General features: G+C 41.8%; 1 protein-coding gene across 10 annotated transcripts in view; it reads right to left on the bottom strand.

The window, feature by feature from the left end:
- myocd (myocardin) overlaps nucleotides 1-27,768 on the bottom strand; it is a 270,135-nt gene that overhangs the window by 83,795 nt on the left and 158,572 nt on the right. For all 10 annotated transcript variants that reach the window (XM_057358972.1, XM_057358978.1, XM_057358977.1 and 7 more), the window contains exon 3: nucleotides 2,281-2,445. In XM_057358972.1, the coding sequence (XP_057214955.1) occupies nucleotides 2,281-2,404 (124 nt within the window). In that variant the 5' untranslated portion in view covers nucleotides 2,405-2,445. The remainder of the gene's footprint in view (nucleotides 1-2,280; nucleotides 2,446-27,768) is intronic.

Here is a 27,768-nt window from a genome sequence, read left to right as displayed (position 1 = left end):
TGCCCTTTTTACCCTTCAAACCTGTTTAACTTTCTTTGTTCTGAGGAAAAAATATTTTAAAGAATGTTCAAGCTGCTTTTTCAATTGTAGTCAATAGAAGCATGTTCCATAAAACAAAGTCACGTGAAACTGATGTGAAGAAAATTCTAGAAAAATATTATTATTTTTGCTGAAATTGTGCAGAAATTATACACAACCACTTTAACAAAGCAAATATCTGCAACCAATTCTCATAAATTTAGCAAAAACGCCAGATGTGCATTAGTTGAGCCCATCACAAGATGTGGATGTTTTATTGGTCTCTGGCTTTAGAAACAAATAATATGAACTGATATGCTGACATGGATTCAGTCTAGTTATATTCAGTCAAATCAAAGTAGGCTACTAAATATATATTTTGTATATAAAACATGCAAACAACATACTTCATACAGTACTTTATACGGACTGAAACTTGAGATATTATTACTGCAAATCTTGATATTTTTGCACTTTTAAAGTAGTCCTATTAGAAGAGAAAAAAAGTTTTAATAGCTAAAATCAGGGACATTCAAGCTTACGATCCCTTGACTTCTCGATAGCTTTCACCAAAACTCCACACATGACATCATGGAAAAGTCAGTTTGCTCTTAAAGTAAAGTGGGAACCAGTGTCTTTCTTTCACATCGAGTAGTGAGTCGAGGGATCCATCAGTCTAAAAATACAGTTTCTATCGCAACATTCCTCAAATACTTTCATCTCTAAACCTTGTGATTCAAGTGCCATTTAAGCTGGTTTGATTAGACTATGAAGTGGAAAAGCAGAGCGTACTGATATTTCAGCATGGATTACTCATCAGCTGCTTCTAATAAAATGTTCAAACAATCTTGTTTTATCTGGCCAGGGGAGTTACTTGGCAAAGGCTCGCATTGCATACTTACCTATTTACCTGATATGTATACTGGCAAAAATAAACGCTTTCCTTAAAGAGGAACATTCACATTTTGAGATAATGAATGTTAATGATTAAATTGTTTATAAAAGTGTTCATAAACTGGCGGCTTAGGTTTGGAAGTATGAGGTTATCAATGACCCCATGTAATTTTGTACTATTAGAAAACAAAAACCCAGAGATGAAAATGCAAGTCTTGAACTCGACTTGCGCTTAAGCCACAAAAAATGGACTTGAGACTTGACTTTGACTCATAAACAATTGACTCAGACTCCAGATTAGGGACTTGTAATGAATACTGGTCTACAAGGACATTTATTCTGAGATGCTATTTTATAAAAGAGACTCTCATGAATTCCTTTTGTTTGCTGTGAGAACATGTCATTTATTTTTATATTCCAGAGCACCACTTAATATTAATGGCAACAATTAGTTTAGCAATAGAACAGGTACAGCTCTTGTTAAACCAAATACATATTTCAGACTCTAAAGTCATTTATAGAAAGAATAAACATGCATCCTTTTCTGCATTGAATTTTTAGGGGTAATTTTAGCAGTGTACTTTAGAGGTAAACTGTCCACATTTGACATTTGTAGCGGATAATGAATGAACTATTTTAGGTAGGGAAAAATGTTAGGAATAATGTTGTTATTACAGAATAAACGGTGATCAGAAAAGGTGATCAGGACCCCATCACAAGTAAATTGTTGCACAAAAAAATATGGATATGAAATATTTGAATACCTCATTTGTAACAATGCAAACCTTCCGTGAGGAAAAATGACATGAAAGACGAAAATGTATTTTGGTTTAATCAATTGTAAATATGATCTCATATATGTTATTATTTTGGCATATTTATGTTATTTATGTGTAATATACTGGTTAAGATGACACTCAGTACCCAGATGATGATGTGTTATTAGTTTTGAATGGTTGTTATTGGGGAATATTTTATATGTCACGATTGACCAATCAGAAATAGGTATTCCAGAGAGCCATGTAATAATTGTGGAAAATGAATAAACCATTATAACTTAAATAATATTTCTATCTTTTTGATCACTTAAAGTTACATTAGACAAGTATACTATTATCAAGAATGAAATCTCTAAAAACAAAAACATTTAATTCATATAAAACATAAAAACTGTATGTCAGTTGAAATCAAACTGCTGTATATATAAAACAAAAGGATATCTTAGACTTTGACTATGTCTCACACGTCTGTAAATAATGCAGTTCCCGTATGCAAAAAAAATATGTTGTTGCATCTTGCAGCCATGATTTGCAATGTGGAACTTGACCTAATCAAAACCAGCATTACACAGTATGTCAATACACTCACCGCTCTTACGCTCGGTGTGTGGAGAGGTATGGAGGTCCGGTTTCCTCCTGTTGCTGGAGTCATGGTCTGGACCTGCTCTGGAGTTCTGATCGGGACTGTTTTTAGTGCTCTTCACTGCATTCATTGCCTTGTCCACACTCCCCTTGCTTTCAGATCGCCCGCAGTCTGTCCCCAGTCCAAAACACACACACCAAAACACAAGTCGTATTCAACATGTGAGGGCAGCCACACATCATTTCACCTTCATGTCAAGATAACAGACTAATAAACCGACTGTAACTTCGTAAGACCATTTCATCTGATGAATGGTAACATTTGGTGTGTCATTTGCTGGCCTGACATTCGTTCGAGTTCTAAATAGCAGCAACCTTGAACTGAAGCCATAGAATTTGTTTGTAAAATACAGAGGACCTCTCGGTGTTGATTTTCCTTGAAATCTGTTTAGCAAGAAGATATTCAGCAGCGGACAGAGCACGTCTGTTTGTTTACAAAGCATAAGCTCACTTAAAGCTCTGCGAACGCGTCTACCCTCACACCGAGACATGCGGCCATGTATTTACTGGGTTCACAATGAGCAGAGCCCTTTTGAAGGGCCTCAAATGAGCACGTTTAGAATTCTGTAGCTTTCAGGGAACCCCACAATGTGTTTTGGTGAAAAACGAGGACTCTTTTCCACAAGCCAAGTGTTCTCCCTACACCATCTACAGAAACAAACTGCATAGGGCACTCCAAACATACATCTCTGTTTTCTTTAATAAGCTGTGTTTTGAAAAGCACATAAAATGTCACGGCTTGTAAAAATACTCATGTTATCAAAGCCAAGTTGCCAATTTATTGGTAAAGCAATGGTAGAATCTTTGGAATAATAGAGTTATACATCCATCCATCCATCATTTTGTTATGAAAGGGAAGGACACCTTGCTCTTTTAACTTGAAGGTTCCTTTGCTAGAGAGATCGTATTGAGTGTTGAGCATGACCACATTCGTAAATCATTCGTAATTTCCTAAACAATATCCATCCTGCTCAATAAAATGTTAGCTGAGGACTTAACTGATGGGCATGTCTTTAAAGCCTCTTAGATGAAATCCAAAGCATTTATATAGCAGGTAACAGCATAGGTCATGGTATTGAGGGATAATGGAAGAGTAGATGTTCATGGCCAGTGATGGATAGGAATATTTGGAACCCTGTGACAATGCCACCCCATACACTGTAGTAAAATATGACATGCGGGGTCGCTTGATGAATGTTGTACAACTAAAATAAAGGCCATCATGATGTGCAGGGGAGATAATTTGACTGTCAGTATAGTAAATCAGTGTTGCTAGAAGCAAATCGTTGGTTAGCTATAAACAAAACGTTGGTTAGAAGAATGTAACTGTTGTAAAAATAGTTTAAAAAGTCTTCCTATTGCAAAAATACATGGAGCTACTGTACATGTAGTTTGCCCACTTGTTGTATTGTTCAATAAATGGACACATGGTAAAAGAAATACTGTCTTCAATTTATTTTAAAACGCATCATCATATCAAATAGCAATTTATTTAATAATATAATGCAAATTCATTCATAAAAAAGCAAGTACTTTTTTGAGCCATAATAAATATTATGTGCCAATTATATTCTGGTTCAGGGTTAAAACTGACAACCACAAGATTTACACATTTAAAATGAATCTTGCTGAAGTCTACGTTCATTCATGAATTTATTTAATGGGACCTTGTTTTCTTTCTTTTTGTCAACTTAATCACTTCCCACTTTCTTTCACGTCTCCCTCATTTTTCAAACTGACCACCAGTTGAGTTGAACCATTTCCAAATTTATGGGAGGTTTTCATTGCTTGCTTTATTTCTGTTGGGGTAATTCCAGGACTTCCAGGGATGAGTTTTTGAAAGAATGAAGGCAGTGATGATTGTTCTCTATTCATTATATAAGGGCTTGCTGCCTGTCAGTGTCTGATGTTAGATATCATCTTAGTTAGAAAAGCGCTCAATAAACAGTTTAATAAGATGCAATATTTACCCCCTGGAACTCATTTTAGGAGACCTTTTTTATGTTTTCGAAGCAAATAAAAATAGGATTTCATCCATGTCAAATACATTAATTGAAATAAACTCTTAATCTGAATTCATAAAAATAGAATAAACATTACATACAAAACTAGCTGTAAAAAATATAAAACACAATAAATTGTCTGCTGCTTATTTTACCTTAAGTGTTTTCAGAGTTGATTTTAGTGTTTAGTGTTTAGTGTACACTACTTAGTGTAGTGTTGAAAATCTACTTTAAACTACACATTCAACACCAATTGCCTCCATAAATAAATAATATATCTGACAACTACAGTACATATTGAACAAGGCTTAAAAAGGAAAACAGAATTTCTGTAAATATATCAAATGTTGCTTAGCAGACCAAATAGAAAAAAGTTATAAGCCAGAATATTAATTGTAATAACACATATCATTAAAGGTGCAATATGTAATTTTTGGTTAAAAATGAATCAGTTATTTAGAAAGTACCTAAAAAAATCAGTGTTAAAACTTTCTCTTTCATGAAAAAATGTCAATTTGAGGTCATCTGACCCACATAAAGATAAGTATGTAAAGTTACCTTCAATTTTATGTTTCAAACCGAGATGGCGATGTAGAGGCAAAAGTTAAAGACTGAAGTATTAAAAATTTCAAAGCAAAATACATACAGTACATTAACAAATCTGTTGTCACATTCCTTGACATAATTACTGTTCTAATACAACTCATGTCTTTCCCACTTATTTCACAGACTGTCAGCAGCTTTCTTCTATTAAAGTAGAGAAAATTGGAATTAAATTTTTTTGGTTAAAATTGGGTTAGGAAACAACAAATGTTGGGCTGTACCTGATGACAGGCCATTTTTAAACTGAATGTAAACCCAAGCTTCATTAGATTCATTTTGAGCTACTGAGGTGAAATGTAAAATCACAGCCACAATGGGTCATGTGATACTGTACGTTTGTTATTTACAGGCTTAGTTTTGCCCTTTCTCCCAAAGTAAATAGACGACGGATCAGCAAAGGTGTCAGAACCGTGAAGTACGCACCTCGCCGGACAAGCTGTTAAATGACTTTTTAACAGAGGATTTGGCAAGATTTAGATCTTTTGCCATTCTATAATAAACAATGGCATGGGTATATTGAAAATATTTACTTAATTCTGCAAAGTGACTTATGGCAACATTGGCTACTAAACAGAATGTCATGAGTGTTATGGCGTCAGGTACCATAGACTGTATAAATACTCTCTGTACACTTGTTTATAAGAAAACCCCATCTGGCTTTGGCTTGACGAGGCAGACATGCTGGTGACCCCAGGTTTTTCAAATGGAAAATATAACACAAGTGTTTGCTAAGGAGAGAGAACTACAGCAGTCAACTGTCAAGTGACAGAGTATGTTGTAAAGACCACAGGCTCCACGGTTCAGATGCCTCTATCATACCTAATAAACACAATGTTAAGAGATTGCAGAACAATCTACATTAAAAAATCTAAACATATATAATCTTTACATACGTATTTCAGATATAATAACACTCATTAAAACATTATACTATTTTAGTGTCGGCTATATAATATCCTCCTCCCTCCTCAGCTATTCGTATGGGCAGACGGTAAAGATACACAACCCACACTGTTATGCGTTTTATTTATAGATGTTATATAGCCATACTGTACAATACTGTATGAATTACACCCTGAACAACCAACCACAGAGTTTGGTCTTTCTGGATTTTGATTTAACTTTGTGATGTTCAACACATTATTGAAGTTATTAATTGCAGAAAGCGATAAACATCAGAGCAAGCTTTTTTGTGATTTTACCATTTTATGATCAATGTGGTTTAGTCTACATGGCCCTTAAAAGCTGAGGATGGCAGGTGATGCATACAGTCGACTAGAGTGAATTATGAGAGATTAACCCATGTTTTAATTTAAGATGTTAACTATCTCAACAAACAGAGGTGCATTTGTGCTTTAATCAGTTTATGTGTTTTCCATCTTACAGAGGAAATTGTTTTATTTTGATTAAATGAATGTTTTCAGACTCAATGTAACAAGCGACCTTTGGTGAAAAACAAGCACATTTTATAGTTGTAATGAGTGAAACAGTTTACATTTCTTAGTTTAAGAATGTAGACTTTATTTTAACTTGACCTTTTCTGTTATTTTAATTGATGTTTTACTTCATCACAGAAATAATCTGGTACCCTGCCTGACTTAACCCAGTACACCCAGTACCAACCATTACAGCATGCTCAGTATATGACTTGTATCAGGGGTTTTCAAGCTGGGGTCCGGGGACCCTCAGTGGGCCACCAGAATTTTTTTGAGATAAAAGAAAAATTGTGTGACTAATGTACATATTTACTATTTCATTTATAAGTGTTCATATTTATTTGTATTTGTTTATGAATATGTACCTAATGCGTACTTGTTTGTTTTTATTTTTCTCATAAGTTTTTCTCTCTACAGTTCCCTTTATCTCACTTACTGGGGTTATCTCACTATTGCTGGATGAAAAAGTTTCTCTTGAGGTTCATGCATCCAGTATTACTATCACACTTCCAATTTATCTAACAAAGTTTACATTTTTTATACAAAAATATAAATAAACACATGGATATGTATTTTAGGAAAGGGGCCCTTGGCATCCTAAAGACCCTTGATTTACGTATATAATCCTCTCACAAGTACCATAGTACCATCATTTAGGCAGCTCAACGGCTGACGCCAGGCAGACATTAGAATATTCTTTAAGCAAATACATCCAAAAACACAGCTGAACCACTTTTGTTCTTCTTGCTGGAAATGTTTATCTTTATTAAATATTCATCACTGATATCAGTCAAAATGAGTTACCTGGACACTTTATTGACATGTGTGCGCTTATAAAGTCATTCCAGCTTCCACTTATCCTTAAATTCAACAAAAAAAAACGTCTTGGTTACGGATGTAACCTCGGTTCCCTGATGGAGGGAACGAGACGTTGTGTCGAACCGACAGAATGGGGTTTGTCTTGAGAACCTATCATCTTCTGAGTATTTAGAAAAGGCCAATGAAAATTGGCGAATGAAATTTGCATGCCGGGCTCCTCCCCGGATGTCCGGGTATAAGAGGGAAGCCGGCGTGCTCATTCATTCACCTTTTGTTCTTCAGAGCCTACGCATCTGATGAGCTTCTCTACGATCTTTGGTGATCATTTTTCTGCTGGAATCTACGACGTGGACAGCGGACGGTCCCTTCCTGCAGTGACTCTCCCCTGGGCGTCTCGGCAGTTCCGGAGGTGTTCGAGCAAATTTCCTTTTCTAAAAGAGCAAATTTCTCCAGCGTGGCTTGTCCCGCTGTTCTCATGGGTGCAACACACTCATCGAGGAGGGGGACGGACACAATGCCTGCTTCCAGTACGCTGGGGCAGACGTTGTGGATACGTCCTGCCCGCACTGCGGGCGGTGACGATTCAGACGTTGCGTCACAGGTGGCTGTGTTCCCACGGGACTCAGCCACCACCTCGTTTGCTCCCCGTTCCGTGGCGGCAGGACTACGGCCCTGCCGTCCGCTATGGCAAGCAGCGAGGGTGATATGAGGATTACTGTGAGCGATAATCCGCCAGCCACGGGCTCACGGACCGTTCGCACCTCGTCTCGCTCGTCTGACCGTTCCCCAGGAGACGGTCCGCCGTCTTATTCCTCAATCACGTATTCGGACACGATGCGTGATGATGAGATGTCTCTTGCAGCATCGGGGGGTGACGTACTGCCATCCGACTCCGACGATTCCTCGGGCTCCCTCCCTCGGGGGGTCGAGCCCAGGAAGAAGCGGACGTCGAAATGTCAGCCATGCTTTCCCGGGCCGCCGTGAGTGTTGGGTTGCAGTGCCCGCACTGCCTCTCCCGGCGCTCGCGGCTGGCTACATGGCGCCTCGGGTTTGAGCGCGGCTCCAAGCCGCGCCCGCCCCCAGTGCCGTGTTTACCGGAAGTGCATGAGGAACTTAGTAAGACCTGGAACGCCCCTTTCCGGCACGTTTCACGTCAAACAAAGTTCCGTCACCCTCTCTTCCCTCGAGGTTGAGACAGCTAGAGGATACGTCGTTGTCCCCCAGGTGGAGTATGCCGCCGCGGTGCACTCGTGCCCGTAGGTGGCGGCCACCTGGGGGGGGTTGACCTAGACTCCCGTCCAAAGCATGTGGTGTCTCGGCATCTCTGGTGTCGAGAGCTTACATTGCGGCGGACCAAGCTGCCTCCTCTCTCCACGCTATGGCTCCTGCCAGGCCAGGGCGTTGAGAGAGCTCCACGAGGGTAAGACCGACCCAGCGCTTATGCAGGAACTCCGCGCCGCCACCGACCTCGCTCTACGGGCGACCAAGGTGACCACGCGGGCCCTGGGTCGGACGATGTCCACACTTGTGGTCCATGAGAAACTCCTCTGGCCGATCCTTGCGCAGATGAGTAACGCTGAGAAGGTCCGCTTTCTCGACGCACCCGTCTCGCAAGGGGGGGCTGGTTGGTGTTACTGTCGAGCCGCAGCGGCCCCGCTCACCCCCCGCCCGTCGGGGGGGGGCGTGAGACCCGCACACAGCCTCCCCCGGAGGGTTCTCGACAGTAAGAAGCAGTCCTCCGTGCCGCAACTCGGCCGCCTCGGCCGTCGAGTCCCGTGCACTGTCTGCTTCCCAGCAGCCCTGGTCCTCTTCAACGCCCTCCAGCTCTGGCGCCCCCCACTCAGGCGGCCCCCCCTGGAGGAGACAGCGAAGAGGAGACCATCGCCCCATCAGCAGCCGCGGCGAAGCGGCCCTCATGGGAAGACCTCAGGGGGATCGAGGCTACCATTGGGCCCGACCCCAGCCACATCGCTGGGAAGTCGGATAGGGACGGATCCTGCCCCGTCTCTCCATCTGCTGGCCCCCTCCGGGGGGCTAGCGCCCACTTACTCTCAAAAAAGGAGAGTTTCCTCTCTCTCTGGGTTACCACAGCCGCTCTCACCCTCTGCACGACGGTGAACGGCAAACTCGACGTTGCGTCATGGCGAAGCGCAATGTCGAGTATAAACACCAGCCCTCAGCACTCTCAGTCAGACAGTGCGTTGAGCTGCGCAGTCGCCAGGCAGGAAAAACAGCAGAGCCGATCTCCTCCCCGGGGGACCTCCCCCGGCAAGGAATCCGTACTGCTAGCCATCGAACCACCCCCCGGGGGGACGATGAAAAAGATCGTACCTTTAGTCCCCGTCTCATTTCTGGGAGCCTGTCCGGCTTCCCAGACTGTCAGGCTGGCTAGGGAAGACGATCCGTCTCGGCTACGCGATCCAGTCGCCTCACGCCCGCCAAGTTCAGCATCCGATATACCTCAGTCAGAGGCTAGGATGTTCCCGTACTTCGGGCCGAGGCCGCCACCCTTCTGGTGAAGGGAGTGATCGAGCCCGTCTCACCAGCCGAGATGTTCAACGGGTTTTACAGCCTGTACTTCATTGTCCCCAAGAAAGGCGGGGGGTTGCGCCCTATCTTGGGTCTGTGTGTTCTGAACAGGCACCTACACAATAGCTGCCTTTCAGGTTGATCACGCAGAAGCGCATCCTGACGTCCGTCAGGTGTCAGGACTGGTTCATGGCAATCGACCTGAAGGACGCGTACTTCATGTCTCGATCCTCCCTCGACATCGGCCGTTCCGACGGTTCGTGTTCGAGGGACGGGCATATCAGTACAGGGTCCTCCCCTTCGGTCTGTCCCTGTCTCCACGAGTCTTTACGAAGGTCGTGGAAGCCGCCCTCCTTCCCCTTAGGGAAGGAGGTGTGCGGGTACTAAACTATCTCGACGACTGGCTCAGTTTGGCGCACTCTCGAGATCTGTTGTGTACACACAGGGACCTGGTGCTCCGGCACCTAGATCGGTGGGGCTACAGGTCAACTGAGAAGAGCAAGCTCTCCCCGGTGCAGAGCGTCCTCTTTCTCGGTATGGAACTCGACTCTGTCCTCATGAGCGGCCCCGCTCACCCCCCGCGGGGGGCGCGAGACCCGCGACGAGGAAGCCCGCACCCTCGCGGCCTCCCAGAGGCAGCGCGACTGACTAGCGCGCCCGATCAGTGTTGAACTGCCTGAAGATCAGACAGTCAGCGGTCCCCCTGTAACAAGAGGCTCCTGGGATACATGGCATCCTCGGCGGGGGTGGTCCCCCTCGGGTCGATGCACATACGACCGCTCCAACACTGGCTGCAGAGTCAAGTTCCTTGGAGAGCGTGGCACACCGGCAGCAGGCGTATGGTCACACGCTTTTCTGCCGACACACCCTAACCCCCTGGTCTCCATGACCTTCTTGCGGACAGGGGTCCCCTTTGGGATGCCTCCCTGCAAGGTTGGGGTGCCGTGTGCAACGGGCAAGCAGTGTCGGGGCGGTGGACGGGCCCCCGCCTGCGTTGGCATTTCAACTGCCTAGAGTTGTTGGTTGTGCTACTTGCATTGAGGAGGCTACTACCTCTCGTGCAGGGAAGCACGTGCTGGTCCGGTCGGACAGCACAGCTGCTGTGGCGTATTCTTTCACTCACAGCAGCTAACATGACTCGCCCGACGCCTCCTCCTCTGGAGTCAGCAGGTGATCAGCTCCCTGCGAGCCACACACATCCCAGGCGTCCTGAACCAGACAGCCGATGCGCTCTCTCGTCAGTCGACGCCTCGCGGAGAGTGGCGACTCCCTCCCCGCGCAGCCGGCTCATTTGGGGCAGTTCGGCCAGGCACAGGTGGTCCTGTTGCCTCCCCGGACTCCACCCATTGTCCGCTTTGGTACTCCCTGTCCGAGGTACCCTCGGCACGGATGCCCTTGCGCACAGCTGGCCGCGGGACAAGCGGAAGTACGCTTCCCCCCAGTGAGCCTCATTGCACAGGTCCTGTGCAAGGCCAGGGAAGAGGAGCATCAAGTGGTACTAGTTACGCCCCTTTGGCCTAACCAGGACTTGGTTCTCGGAGCTGAGGCTCTGACAACAACTCCCCCCTGGCCGCTCCCCCTGGCGAACAGCTTCCCCAGGGGAAGGGGCACGTTACGGCATCCCAGGCAAAACCTGGTCTCCATGTCTGGACGGGACGAGGAGATCCTGAGTGACCCACCCCCGGTCCGGTTGGGACGTCACTCAGGCTAGGGCTTCGGCCACTGGGCGGCTATACGCCCATAGGTGGCGCCTCTTCTCGTCCTGGTGCTCTTCTCGGCGAGAAGACCCGCGGAGTTGCTCGGTCGGGTACGAGCTGTCCCGTCCTCAAGAGAGACGGGGGAGTAACCTCTCCCCCTCCACACTGGGAATGTATGTAGCCGCTACGGCCGCTCATCATGACCCAAGTGCTGGGTAGCCTCTGGGACAGCACGACCTGGTCATTAGGTTCCTAAGGGGCGCGAGAGGGTGACCACCTTACCCGCGCTCCGTACCCTCTTGCGACCTAGGTGGCGGGCCTCAAGAGGCCCCGCCCCCTTCGAGCCTCTCGGGGTTGCCGCTCTTTCTCAGTCTTGATAAAGACGGCTTTCCGCATGGCGCTCACCTCCAAGAGGGTAGGGGATCTACAAGCACCCTCCGTGTCCACAGATTGCCTAGAACTCGGGGCCGGGATTCTCACGTTATCTTGAGACCCCGCCCCGGCTACGTGCCCGAGGTTCCCACCACTCTCCCGAGAGACCAGGTGGTGAACCTGCAGGCGCTCCCCACCGGGGAGGAAGACCCAACCTATCCGTGTTGTGTCCAGTACGCGCACGGCGCCTCTACTTGGACCGCACGCAGAGCCCAGAAGCTCTGAGCAGCTCTTTGTCTGTTTCGGAGGTCAGCAGAAGGGAGGGCTGTCTCCAAACAGAGGCTGGCGCACTGGATCGTGGATGCCCTCGTTAGGGCATACCGATCTCATTTTGCCCCTGCCCGTTGGGAGTGAGGCACACCGCTCATGGGCACTGGCTCAGGGCGCCTCTCTGGCAGACATCTGCAGAGCTGCGGGTTGGGCTATGCCCAACAACTCCGTGAGGTTCTAATACCTACGCGCGGAACCGGTGTCAGCCCGCATCCTGGCAAGGTGTGGGACCGGCAGCCGGTAGGGCGTACGCCTGCGGAAGCCCTTCCCCCTCCGGGGGGAGCAGTGGCGATCCCGCCTCACTTCTTTCCCCTCGGGTAAAGAACAGGCATTCCATCCATCACTAAGCACCCTTCCAGGGGACAGGCTGGGCAGAGCAGCCCTGCCCCCTTAGGCCGGGGAACAGTTGAGTTATCTCCCACATAGCTCTAACCGGACCTAGTGCTCCAGACGTGGTAACCCCCCCTCCGTGGGCTGTTCCGTCTGATGTATCCTCATGAATGGTTCCCACCTTGGCAACCCATGACCTCCCCAGGTGGACTCCCACCTTGCGGTTAACTCCTGCAGTCCGCACATTCCTCCCATGAGTTCTCCCCTGATGGTGAGACCATGTGGTGTCTCCACTAATTCCTCCCTACGGTAGGTAGTGGCCTCTGCAGCGTTTTTCCCCCAGGGGGAATAATGCTTACCCAGTGGCCCGTACGGTGCCGGGCGGCTTCTCGCCATTTAGAGAATTAGGCCTCCGCCCGTGACGGCCGGCGTTAGGGGGCTTCCCAACTTTTTGTGGAAAGCTCTGGGTCCCCCTTCCTCTCCACTGGAAGGTCATAATTTCGCGCTAGCGTGTTCGTCTGACTCGCCCAGGCCAGTCAACGTCGCTCCGCAGAGATTGTGACGCGGCTCAGTGCTGTGGCGTTTTCCATAGGAACCCCATTCTGTCGGTTCGACACAACGTCGAGAGACCGACAGAAAGGGAACGTCTTGGTTACGGATGTAACCTCGGTTCCCTGATGGAGGGAACGAGACGTTGTGTCCCTCATGCCACAACACTGGCCGCCCACCCCAGCGGTCGGGGGAGGATGCTTTAGGCTCCTCAGACCAAAGGTGAATGAATGAGCACGCCGGCTTCCCTCTTATACCCGGACATCCGGGGAGGAGCCCGGCATGCAAATTTCATTCGCCAATTTTCATTGGCCTTTTCTAAATACTCAGAAGATGATAGGTTCTCAAGACAAACCCCATTCTGTCGGTTCGACACAACGTCGAGAGACCGACAGAAAGGGAACTCAAATTTCACCAAGAAAAAGCATGACAATTGTCTGACCCCAATGCCAAGACAGATTAAGATATCTCGTAGTTCAGCATATGTACTGTATCCAAACAGTTACGCCAAACGACATGTAGCACAAATCTATTAGTCATTTCCCTCAATAGAAATCACATCACAACAGAATTTTGTTATCATGCTTGTTTTTAGGCCTCAAAGACAAAAAAAACTGTTTTGCTCTAGGCTTCTGTAAAATTTTCAATTCATGCTAGAATTTAAAGTCAATTTGAACTGAAGAACTTGCTATTAACTTTACTTCCACATTGTGAGGTTTTTCTGAGTGAAATGAATATCGAAAAATAGAAGGCATGGCTTGATTGTTTTTTCACTGCAAATTGTATGGATGTCAAAAAGTTTGCGTGTCATCCAGAAATTGAAACTTGTAACAGACTGACAGTTAGAGGAGAGTGTTTAAAGGGATAGTTCACCCTGAAATAAAAATTCTGTCATCATTTACTCACCTTCGAAACTGTATTATGTTGAACACATAAGAAGATATTTTGAAGAATGTTGGACAGCAAACAGTTCTGGGGCTCTTTTGACTACCATTGTAATTGTTCCTATTATGGTAGTCAATGGGGTCCAAGAAGTATTCGTCCAAATAATTTTCTCTGTGTTCAACCAAACAAAGAAATTGTTATCAATATGTAAAAATGTACTTTCTTAAGCGGTAAGCTTTCTAAGTTTGAGAAATACAGATAATACGGTTCGCTGAATAGTTACACTGTATATTATTCACTATTCAATGGTTTTCTTTTATTCAGAACTTATAAAGCATATAGTTCTTAAAGACGACATTGAATTCTCTCCTTTTCTATTTCAACAACACTCAAATTCAAGGGTGGCCCTATGCTTTTGTGTCCTCTCAATTAAACTGAAGATTTTGCTTGTAGAGGCCATGCCAGAAAACACATCAAGCCTGGTATGTTTGTCCTTGTGTAAATTTCTTCCATTCAGTTTCTTCCATTCCTCCCCTTGACTCTGGGTGGCGTGAATTGTTCTTGTCACAGTAAATGCTTCTCCGCTCCTGACGTTGACACTGGGGATGACCTCCCGACCTCGTGCTGTACGCGGCGTATCGCACATGTCAAAAAAGCAACCCTTGATTTATCTTAGTTATACGTGCAGATTTTTAACTTTATGATAACAATAACTCCTTTCTGGTTTTTACTAAATTGATGACATAGTTTTGCATTTTACCCGTGCTGTTTGTCAAATGACCATGGCCTGTGAACATAGATAGAAATGTTTAAAAAAGGCTTGTTTTTGGCAACGTACAGCGTATCTCTTCTTATCCGCCATTCTGGAGTAATGATAATTTGGCATTAAACGTAATTGTCAAGTCAAATAACCAAAGTTTTGACTTGTGTCTTTTATAATATTCACATTCTCACAAACGTCAGTGCTTACTTTCAGGGGCCGACTGTATAATATCAGTATACCACATCTTCACCGTCTTGCTTTAAGTAATGGTGTGTTTTGATTTCCTCCATAAGGCGTCTAGCAGTGACACTGATACTACTCTGTCCCGTTTTAACCTCCAGTGGCACTGTCTTCATCCCTCGCTGGAGTCGAGTACCCACCAATCATCGTGGTACACTACAGGTCTCCCTCCACCAACATGAATAATGCCGTGTGTGTTTAACTTGCGAAACAGAAAGAAGCCATGTAATCTAAATACATACGGTAATATAAATACAACGAAACCATATAATCTCCTGCAAGGCTGGCAAACGGCGAGCAGCGCGTGCGTATGTGTGAGCGGGTATGTGACATATCTGCAGCAGCTCCATGCTTCGGGTTCGGCTCTCAAGGCTGGCACGAGCAGTGTTTAAAAAGCTCCCGGAAAGTTTACAGTGGGTGTACTTCTCTTTAGGTTTGTGTGACAACCTTTAACGCAGCATTCCCATCACAAGCAAAACACAGGGGACCTCCCTGGAATCTTTCAGATGAATTTCCATTCATGTTTTTCTGTATTTTTCTAAAGATCTACAATTTGGTTTCTTGGTGTTGGGATTGTCCATCACGTTGTCTGTCTGTCCGAGTGCAATTTGGTCGGTCTCACCTCGTTGACTTCTCTCTGCGAGTCAGTGTTGCTTTGGATAGGTTTCATTCCTTTTGGTACTGCAAACCAAAGAGTAAACATAAACTCGTAGATTTGTATATTTAATGGAATTTGGAAAACGTTTCAACGTTTCGGACAACATCCAATTATTCGATGGTTAGCTGTGGTCTGGGAGTGGTGGTATTTCATAAAATGAACATTACTGCTGTAATTTCAAGACAGGCTAGAAAAAAGGTTCTGAAATGCACCAAATACAATATTAAGTGTCAGGCAGTATTTCCTTCTGGATTTTGTGGAACTGGGGAGCTGGATGACGTCACACGGCAACTAATATATTCGTGACGCCATCACGCCATATTTCAGTTGCAACTTCAGAACCGTTTTGCTTCTGCTCTCTCTGAAGATTCATTTACATATTTTCTGTTTCTGTGGCAGTTCTGATTTATAACCGCGACATCTGACAAAATCACCACACACACCTTAAAGAGATTTTGGCTATATACTTTCACACAGCCACAGTTTCTGTCTGGGTAACAATGTGCATATTTACAAACAGTGTTCATGTTTAGGCCTATATATCCAAACCGTCAGTAACAGTGGCAGGTTTTGGTAACACTTTTTTCTACTTATCGAAAATCAATTCCAATTCTGGAATCGTAATCGAAAGGTTAGGAATCAGATACTTGAAATATAATTACAATTTTAATTCCTCTGTACTAAAGTATTTGTAGTAAAGCACAGTAACCCCAAATTTACCATAGGTTTATTATAGTAACAACAGTTTAACCATGATATTTGTAGTTAAACTATGGAAATTCAAATTGTTATAAATCTGACAGAACATGGTTGTTATGTGTATGTATGCACAAAGCGGCGCTCATAAATATATGTATATATATTTGCAAAGCAGCCTATAAGCAGGTTAAATGAACATACTGTGCGTTTCCCAAAAGCATTGTTAGCCAACTATGGTCGCAAGTTCCGTCGTTCCAGCATAGTTCAACGATTTAAGTGTTTCCCAAAACCATCGTTCCAACTATCAATCGCAAGCAGCATTGCAAATTTACGTGACTGAACTACAGGTCTAGAGCTGTGGTTAGTAGCATCATTCCTTGTTATTATGACAAGTAGACTTACATGCCTCAAGCTTTCGATCAAAGTAAGTGTCGTGATTCTGCCTCATCTTGTCATGTCTTTCTTGATCTTGTGGCAGAATCACGGCAGGATCCCTTATTTTATGTGGAGAGAGACGTTTTGGCCCTTTTGGCCTTCCATATCCTCTCTCTCTCCGGTGTCGCGTCTTTGTTCCTGCCTTCTTGTATCCCTCGTTATTGCTTGTTAATTAGTTCATGCCCCGCACCTGTCCCATCTTGATTTTATTCCCTTTATATAGTCCTCATGTTTCTTTGTCATGTGTTCGGTCATTGTGTGAGCGGTGTATTCTTGCTGTGATCCATGGTGTGTATGCCGGTCCTTTCATGTGCCTTCCTGTTCCTCATGCCTGTGACCTTTTGTGAATTCCTCCATCAAGTCTAGTAAGTGTTTAGTGTAGTTCTTGTCAAGTGTTGTGTTAGTCTAGTGTTTAGTTAGTCTTTGTCTCTGTTTAACGGTTGTTATTGTTTTGCCCCCTCGTGGGTCCTTGTTTTGTATTTGTGGAAAATAAACCCTTTTTGTTAACCCCCTCAACACTGCCTGCAATTGGGTTCTTCCCCGCATCTCACTACAGTAAGCAAGCAACATCCAGTGCATTCCATATCCATCATTCTAAATATATACAAATTCAATCTTACATCTTTTAATTTGTCAAGAAAATAGAAGCGCTGTTTTTTGAAAAGTGCGCATGAATGAGGAATTAAATATCTGAAATAAAACAACAGATAGCAATAATAGGATAAGAAAAGTAGTCCTTAAATGCAATGTATGTTTTTTACAGCAAGAATTTGACATTAATTCGATCTGAACATATTTATTTGTAAACGTCATTACTCCCTCACATCAACCAGATTGCTGAACCAACTTGGTTCAAACAATGGATCTCCGACAGAGTTACTATGGTTTCGGGAAACAGTCGTAACTACATTGTTAATTTCCAAAATGATGCATCTTACTATGGTGGTTAACCAGCGAGTTGTGTCGTTTTATGGGAAACGCACCCCAGGTTGATATAATATTAATAATAATTCATTACATTTATATAGCGCTTTTCTGGGAACTCAAGGCGCTTTACATCGAAGGGGGGAATCTCCTCAATCACCACCAATGTGCAGCATCCACCTTGATGATACAACGGCAGCCACATTGCGCCAGAAAGCCCACGACACACCAGCTTATTGGTGGAGAGGGGAAAGAGTTACGAAGTCAATTAGTACATATGGGGATGATTTAGGTTTGTGTGACAACCTTTAACACAGCACTCCCATCACAAGCAAAACACGGGGGACCTCCCTGGAATCTTTCAGATGAATTTCCATTCATGCTTTTCTATATTTTTCTAAAGATCTTCGTTTTGGTTTCTCGGTGTTGGGATTGTCCATCATGTTGTATGTCTGTCCGAGTGCAATTTGGTCGGTCTCACCTCGTTGACTTCTCTCTGCGAGTCAGTGTTGCTTTGGAGAGGTTTCATTCCTTTTGGTACTGCAAACCAAAGAGTAAACATAAACTCGTAGATTTGTATATTTAATGGAATTTGGAAAACGTTTCAACAATGATTAGGAGGCCATGATGTATAGAGGCGAATGGGAGAATTTGGCCAGGAATATCTAAATGTTTCACTTTGGAATCGAAACTGGGAATCGACAATTATTTGTAACCACAACCCTGCGAGCATTTTTACTAAAAAAGCGCCATTGTCAACTTTTCCTTCAAGTGTGAACAGGGCCTAACACGTGACCTTAATGTATATAAATATGTGACTCCATTTTCATAAGAAAAATGCTTGAGATTTCAAAATGGTTATGTTTGTACTGTGTATTTATTTTTAAGTCGAGCACTTATCTTGACAATAATAAACCAGTATACAGTATGGTACAAATAAAGCAATGGGACATTTACAGAAGAGAGCTAAAGAAAGATCAAAAGTTTTTACGTTTCTCAGATTTACAGAATCTGTGGTGCTGTAAGTCTATGCCTTTATACTGTTTTCAAACCCTTTCAACAGTTGGAGTTGACCCAGACAACCATTTCCAAATATCCTAAAGGAATATTTCAGGCATATATTGTGTCATCATTTAAACATATACAGTAAATGTGACTTGTTTTGTGTGAAACAAAAAGCTATTTTCTATAGTTCTGTATAGAAGGAATGGATCTGCTTTTCTAGACATTCAGCTAGATACTTCATTTTGGTTTGGATCTAAATAAGGGTAGATGATGACAGAAGTTTTGGGTGAACTTTTCCTTTCATGTCTTCAAATACACATTCGAATCAAGCAGCAAGTAAACAAACAACACATTTTAATCAAAACACTGTAAATTGACTGCCTCTTGTTTAGCCTTTACCCTATTGTTAGCGTCATGGTTCTTGTGACTCATGTTGTTTTCTGACAGATTTGATGCCGAATCTCTTCAATATTAGTACATACTTTATTCATGGCCTGTGAGTTGGTTAAATGCCTTCCCTCAACTATTTAAACAGTGAAGTAATCAACTCTCCATTCAAATATACTTGAGTAAACAAAAGAGAGCCGGTCAGGAAACAGCGGCGGGGTGATAGTAATTATGATTGGCATTGAGCACATTCTCTGCCTGCAATGGTCGCAAAATGTTCTGGAGGTGTCAGAGGGAATTGGCAGGTCTCTGAATTCATGCATGAACTGAGATCTGACAGTTTTAAAAGGTGGGGAAGCGAAAACGACCAACACTGAAGACTCCGAAGATGACACTGTCAATTGTCAGGGCGATGTATGATAGGGTTTTACAGATTTTCCACTTATAATTTAAAAAAACATACTTTCTATTAATGCAATATCGGCACTCGGCCTGAGGCCTCGCCTTCATGACTCTGACCTGATCACAGCCATGCTGGTATTGAACACCATAACACTCCTACTCGAGCGATATTGCATTAATAGTCTTCCGTTGTAAAAATGACAGTGACAAAAATGCCATCATTTCTATGTTAAAGTTGTTCATGCCTTTCATAAAAATACGACAAAATTCATAATCCATGTATATCCGTTGTTGGACAATGTTAGTAGACAAATTAAACAAACCTGTGAGCGTGTTAAAAGTGGGTTTTAAGAAAGTTCACTTTCTAAAAGTTCACAGCACCAAGTATGCCCATTGAATAAACACCCAACTTTGTAACTGTATACTCCACATCGAGAAAATGCTACATTTATTTGTTATGGAAATAAGAAAGTGAAGCTTAACAAATCAGAATTCAACTGTGAACTAAAATGAGAGAGAGCTATTGCACATCAATAGATAGAGGGTATGCTTTTCATTGGAAAGCTCACATTGTCTCCATCCGGGGCCAAAACAATTAGCTTGATGAAACAAAAGCTAGATATGAACAACTGCCTGCTTCAACTGGCCTCTCGCAAGGGGTAAAAATGGAAACTCGGAGACGATGCGCTGATGCACACCAGTGGAATCCGACAAACAAACATTTAAGTGACACGTTACAGGAGAGCCTCTTCTGGGCCTCAACGTTCTGACAAGGACCATAAGTGGAAAGATCTGCTAAAAATCACTATCCACTTTCATTTATGATTATCGCTGGACACGGAGCAAGGGAAAGAACAAAAGCCGTGTGCACCTTTGAAGATTTGCCATTTTTTTCACCCTTGGTGTCTACGGTACATTTGTTTGAAAGTTCATTTCAAACAGGCTTACTTCAAGTGTAAGATGCAGAATTTAGCTGTTTGGTTGGCCATCATTACCTCTACCTCCCACAATATCCATAGCTTATTCTTAACGTTATAGAACAATTCTATATATCCTATATAGTATATTTACTTTATATATATATGTATATATATATATATTTTTTTTTATATGTTCTGTACACACTATTGGAGTGCCTTTCATCCAATCAGATTCAAGAAACAGGACTAACTGTTGTATAGTATATTGATTTAATTTAGGTTGAGGTTCTACCATTGTGATTTCAAGTACTCATATGCAAGTCCTCGAAAAGTTACAGGTCCACTGGCCAGTTTCACTCGCGTTTTGGATCTTGGCGAGTCTTTATTTTGGACACAGCTTCGAAGTGTTGCTTTGACATTCGCGTGATTGCTGAAGACTAAATGATGTTTATATTATACTGATAGCCTTCAGTGGAACTTGAGCACATGACGTAAGCACTGTTTGATTCCCCTGCCTGATATGTATTATTATAATAGAATAAATAAGCCTAATTTCTAAGGCACAAGCTTAACATGTAAGTTTAGAAGAAGTTTTAATAGCAAAGGACTAATATGGTGAGTTTTGTTTGTCTAATTGGCAAGCGACCGTGATTAGTAAACAGTAAAAAATGTGGTATTTCCAGAAGAAACTTCTTATTCCAGAAGTTAAGGTCACCAGCATTTTATTTTGTTAAACATCGCAATGTTCTCGCATCTCGCCAAAGGAGCTGTAAACCTAGATTACTCTGGTGTTTGATAACACGCAGGCTATTTCCACAGCTAACACATCTAATATAGCAATACCTTATAAAGCATATGACCTTATAGATTCCTTCACGCTTGTGCTTCTTTTCACTTCGAGTGACGCGAAGAACTTTTCGTCTGCTGAAGCTTTTCTGAGTAAAGGCAATCTAGAACGATATATCATGGAAAACGCAAGCGAGAGAACAGGCGCGGCTTCTCCCAGGCTCTTGAAGACAAACATTATCTGTATAGGCCAATGCTTAGAAAAACACATCTTTGAAACACCAAAGGGTGACTGTCACACACATAACAGTCCGAATGAGTGTGTAAACATGAGAATGTTGTGACCCATGTAGAGCCAACTTATCTTTTCTGTACTTTTTCAAATTTATGTTTAATCCAACACAAGCAAAGCTCTTGCCAGTGGAATCCAGTTTGACCTGGAACCACAGCAAGAAACATCACCCATTTACTCACCCTCTTGTCATTTCAAACCTGTTTGACTTTCTTTCTTCCGCAGAACACAAAATAAGATATTTTGTAGAATGTTGGTAAACAAACAATGGCGGTACTCGTTCATCTCTATTATGGACACAAAACCAATGCAAGAATTGGGCACGCCTGCCACACGAACACATTTGATGTGTCGTGAGAACACTTCGCTTTTCTCACTTCACTTCATAATTTAGGATGAAAAATCAATGCATTGTTTTAACACCCAATAAAACACAATTCTCGCACAAACCAGTCAAATGTGGTACAAAGGAGTTTCTGCCTTTGTGTGGCCAAGTGAAGGTTTATACACATAGTTTAAACAAATGTAAGACTGTTTTTGGATCATTATTCCTGCTTGGACTTGTAAAAAAGGATGTGGCGGTTTTACAGTATTTCTTTAGCGTCAGCTAAAAGGCCAACACAAGCCGCTGATTTATTTCATTATTCCACATTCAACAAAAAGATAAGGTGACAGCTGATGCGTGACGTACACCTGACAGCTGGAATCAAAGCCTGTTTTCATTAAAGATCTCGTTTTTAAACACCATTACTTCTTAAAGGGATACTCCACCCAAAAATGAAAATTCTGTCATCATTTAATTACTCACCCTCAAGTTGTTCCAAACCTGTATACATTTCTTTGTTCTGTCAAACACAAAGATATTTGGGGAAATGTTAGCAACTGACATTTCTGGGACATCATTTACTACCATAGTAGGAAAAATTATTGTATCTTTTTTTTTGTTCTGTTAGGAAAGCAAACAGTTCTTGGACACCTTTGACTACCATTTAAAATGTTTCACTATGGTAGTCAATGATGTCCCATTTTCTCAAATATCTTTATTTGTGTTCGACAAAACAAAGACATTTATACAAGATATAATAAATTTGGGGGGGCAGTTATTCATGAGAGGATTTTCATTTTTGGGTGGACTATCCCTTTAAGACTTTAACTCTTTCCCTGTCAGCCCATAGCATTTGTATTGTTTTACAAAAACTTTGATGGCCACTTGAATACTTTTTTTTAGATATATGAACATTTTGAGAAAATTGCCTTTTTGTCGAAGACATCATCAGAATGATGATCAAAACTTGATCAAAACAGCGCCCCCTACCACAATAACAGTGAAAACATGTATAACTGGAAATTTCCGTTAATGGCATTGTCTCAAAAATGACAAAAAATCCAGTCAGTCGCTTTAGAGAGCGTAGACTGTAGTTTGATCTTTATAAGAAAGTACAAAGTTCTTACTAGTCAGTTCATTTGTAGATTTTGTGCTAAGTCTGATGCGCAGCTGCTATAAACAGCAGGATATGGGACAGTGGTTGGGGGCTACAGCTGGTTTCCATGTGTAACTTCTTTATTTGGCCATTAATTTGTTTTTACTGTGCAGAACTAAAGTAACATAATTACTGCATATGTGGTCCTGAGAACAACATTGTATCAAAATACAGATTTGTCACATTAGCTGGCCAGTGACAGAGCTTTCACTGTCTGAAAGGGTTTGGGATCTCTATAGAGTCCATTCATTTATCAAACTGCTTCTTAAACATTTCCCCACAATAATACAGGACTGTTGGCAACCCTACTGTTTATATTTTTAAGGATCTGTTTGTTAAAGTTGGCATGAAACGGAAGTTGCCATGATGTTTTTATCTAAATTGTGACGTATATCCAATGCATTTTTTGCATAGTTTGTATAAACGGGCTTTAAAACTTTTGCTAATAAACCAAATAGATACCATCATTGTTTTATAATCAAAACTTTCGACAATTTTCTTGTTTCACAATTGTTGTTTAATGTATAAAATTGTTAATTATCTTGCACCCTCTTCTCTGAATGAATTTGTCTCTCAATGTGATGTAAATGTAAGAAAAACACGAGCTTCGTCAAGAGGCGACTGTGAAGTGAAGTATAGAGGTACTAACTTTGGTCATTCTGCTTTTTCTGTAAGAGATTCTGTTAGCTGGAGCCGCCAACCGCCTAAACTTAAAACTATGGTTAAAAATTAGCCAAGAATGTGATCATTGAATATTGTTTTTATTGTGTTTTTGCTATGGCTTTGATGACTATGTTTTTACATATATTTTATACTGGATGTATTAGCTTTATACAATAACATCCAACATGTATTGGGTTGTCTGGTGTATTTGGTGTTATATGAGTTTTTATTACTGAATGATGTATGCAATAGCTACAATTTGTATTAGAATTCCTGCCCAGGGAGTACAGATGAAATTTAGCTCTGTAGCTTCTGGGGCAGTCATCGACTGTCCATTGTCCCTGTTAAATGGGAGCGAGGCTTGATCATCCTTTAGGAACTGATTGGATTTAAGGTTATTGTCCCTGGTGTGAACAGGCCTTTAAGAGCCTGTGATAATAATTTCAAATGTTAAAAACTCCAAACTAAATTGAAATCACGTGTACACTCTTAAAAATAAATTTGCTTAATAGGCCATAGAAAAAACATTTTTGGTTCCACAAAGAACCATCCAGTCAAAGGTTCTTTAAAGAACCATATCTTTATTACTTTTTTATAATCTGAAAAACCTTTTATCCCCACCAAGAACCTTTTGTGAAACAGAAAGGTTCTTTAGATGTTAAAGGTTCTTTATGGAACCAAAGGTTCTTCAATAGCATCGAAGAACCTTTTGAAGCACCGTATTTAAGAGTGTACATACTCTTAAAATGTAATGCAATGCAAAGTAACACAGCCTACACGCGGAAATAAAGGTGCTTAAAAGGTTCTTCACAGCGATGCCATACAATAACCATTTTTGGTTCCACAAAGAACCATCTCTTTCTTTCCTTTTTATAATCTAAATAACCTTTTTTCACAACAAAGAACCTATTGTGAAACAGTTCTTTGGATGTTAAAGGTTATTTATAGAACCATTTAGACAAAAAAGTTATTCTATGGCTTTATTTTTAATAGTGTATTTTTCATTTAGATAACTAACCACACCTGTAAAGCTTTGAATTATTAATCATAAATTCTAGTAGCATCTCTCTCTGTCTAGAATCTGATGGCCATTAAAAACAGAGCTGAGATGCTGCAGCACTGAGATTCTGGACTGTGATGCCAACGTCTTAAGAAAGTATGACTCATTTCGACTCCTCTGTCAACTTGAGTGTCTTCTAAACAACCAAGACCTCATTGGCTTTACATAACTGTCATTTCAACACATGCCTTAATGGCAGTGAGTTAAGACATGTCCAAATCAGGCCCATGGTTAAAACAGTAAAGGTTTCCCTAATGTAAAATTCTTGGGAGTTTCTTATTCCTATTAGAAAGTCAAATAGATAAACCCAGATTAACATGCATGCATTCCCAGAGGAAAGAAAAGAAAGTTTGATCTCTCTAAAGTTTCAGATTTCTAGACAGCAAGGAGATCAAATGGAGACATCTGCTGTAAGTCTCCTGTTTTTGAGATTTTTCTCTTAAAAATTAAAAAGACTTCAGTATCCACTTGTGTCTTCTGTAGTGTTTCGGAAAAGAACAATATCTCACAAGGTGCTCAATTCTGCCAAGATGCCAGTCTGCATTCAAAAGTTAAAGTGATAGTTGACCCAAAACTGAAAATTCTGTTATCATTTACTCACCCTCATGTCATTTCAATCCTTTCTTCTGCAGAATACAAAAGAACATATAACAGCGTCGGTACCCATTGACTTGCATCGAATTTGTGTCCGTACAATAGAAGAGAATGTGTACCGGCACTGTTTGGTTACCAACATTTTTCAAAACATCATATTTTGTGTTGGAGGAAAGAAAGTCACACAGGTTTGAAATGACAAAAGGGTGAGTACAATTTTTTGTATTTTTAGGTGAACTATCCAAATACAAATATGAGCTTTTATTTCTCAGCAAAATATCTGAGCAATGATTCTTACTCCATGTATCTGTGTTCTTCTGATGACTTTTATGAGACAAAGTTGACACTTATAGGAAATATCAGTGAGAACTCCATTAAGTCTCACAAGCAACCTCTAAGCAAAACAATTTGTCTTCTGGGTATATGTGTCCACTGCAACAGCAGACTGGCTGACTTAAGTCCAATTCATACGAGGATTTAAATGCATTTCTTTTGTCATATACTTGGCCAGTTTTCACAATGAAAAACACTGACTTAATTACCAGCAACTTGCACCAAGACATTCTCTCATTGGGTAGAGAAAACCTCAACCAATGTTGACTCATATCGCGAGAGGCAACAGTCGGGAACATTTATCATGACAGTCTTGTGTTATATTACAAAGCACGACTATTGTGTTTTGACGACGTCAATGTTGGCCGCTGCCTCGTAATCCCCAACTTCCTATGCCAGAGTCACAACTTGCTTGACTAATAGCTTTCTTTTCAAATGACCGCTTTGGTACTTGACTTCAGAAGAGAGGCCCAAGCATGAAATTCAATTATGCGGCACACGCTCGGCGGGCTGGTCCAGAGCTGCCTGTGTTAATCCTCAGCATGCCCTGAGGATTTTCAACAGACTCTGTTGCCCGCTCCCCACCCCAATCTCAGTCCAAACCCAGAGCCACTAAGTAATAGATAAGAAAACGTATTTTCCCTGCGGTATGGCCCAGCAAAAACATTTGGCCTTTGTCTGCCCAAGAAAGCAGATAGTTGAGCATGTACTCAAGCATTAACATACAGCAACTTTAGTCAGAGTCACGTTTGAACAGACTTTTAGGATTAACCCCATAGGAACCATAACATTTACTGTTCAGTACTTACAAACTCATATACTTTGAAAAGTGTGCTAAATGAACTGTTTACATCCCAAGGGAATCGGCATGGGGATACAGTACTGTTTGTCACTATCGTCCAGCTGTGATTACTGATATTGCGTTATCAATAATAATATCTCTGCTCTCTCTGCTTCCCTACATTTGTATTTTGAGTGGGATTCATTGACCAAAAACACACACACACAAATTTATTTTTACCAAAAATCTGTCATGCTAATGGACTAAATCTATCATAGTCATCAATTATATATCCTACACTGTTTTGATACATTTTCTTTTCATAAAGTACTAACGCACATATGAGCCTTCGGATTAAATAGTCTTGATGAAATGGTCTTTTTGATGCCCACCCATCATATTTAAATTTGATATGTCATCAATTCAGTCATCTTTAATCCTAACCCATTTTAACCCTAACCCTACCTAGACTCTGATTACGATCTCACAGACAATCATTTTTACAGTAATTATTACTAGTTAATTGAACTTAAAAATATTAGTTAACTCAGGGAATTTCTCGTTGACTTGACTAAACTTTGTGTTGACTAATATTTTTAAGTTGAACCAACATTTTTTTTACAGTGTAATATACATCCCATTACAAATGCTGACACACATTGCACTGAACAGAATGGTCCAAATACAGTGCAACCAATAACAAACCCAGTTAAGTTGGCTATTGTGGCTGGGTTTGTTATTGGTTGTACTGTATTTGGACCGTTCAGTACTGCAATAATACAATATATTCTAATGCCATGGGATTCAATTATGTATGTAAAACTGCTTTACAGCAATGCAAAACTGTGAAAAGCGCTAAAGAAATTTATTTGAATTGAATTGAACTATCTGTATTACTATTTACTGCAAAGATGATTTGCGACAATGCAAAGTTATAGTGTGCTATAAAAATGAATATGAATCGAATTTGTTTATGAAGACATCAATGCACATTATATTAACTTAATGAACAGATATGATGTTCACCCAAGGTTTGTAAATATTTTTATTTGTGGTGAAATTACAATATTATGTCTATGCATTTGTCACTGACCAATCTTATTCTGACTATTTGCATAGCTTTTATTGCAATATGCAGTGGTTTGTTGCAAATGCTGCTCACACTACAATAAACAAAACTTATGGAACCACACCAGGGATGTCTCAGATAGATGACCAATGGCGCTTTTCCCTCACACTGGTAACTGGCCTGAGGTCATTACCGTTTCACTCATACAGAGTGAAAACACAGTCCCAGAAGACAAAGCATAGTCATGTCTGCTGCACTGTGGGGGTCAATACACAGACCGCCAAGAAATGCAGAGGAGTTTTCCTACTCGGATCTTGAGGGGGAACACTCTCTCCTGCTCTATTCCACAGTCCTGGGAGTCAGGCAACGGAGAAAAATTACTTAGTGTCC

This window comes from Triplophysa rosa, linkage group LG18 (genome assembly GCF_024868665.1).
Source record: "Triplophysa rosa linkage group LG18, Trosa_1v2, whole genome shotgun sequence".
NCBI classification, from domain to species: domain Eukaryota; kingdom Metazoa; phylum Chordata; class Actinopteri; order Cypriniformes; family Nemacheilidae; genus Triplophysa; species Triplophysa rosa.
The sequence above is the reverse complement of the archived record's forward strand: the minus strand, read 5'-3'. Positions and strand labels throughout refer to the sequence as shown.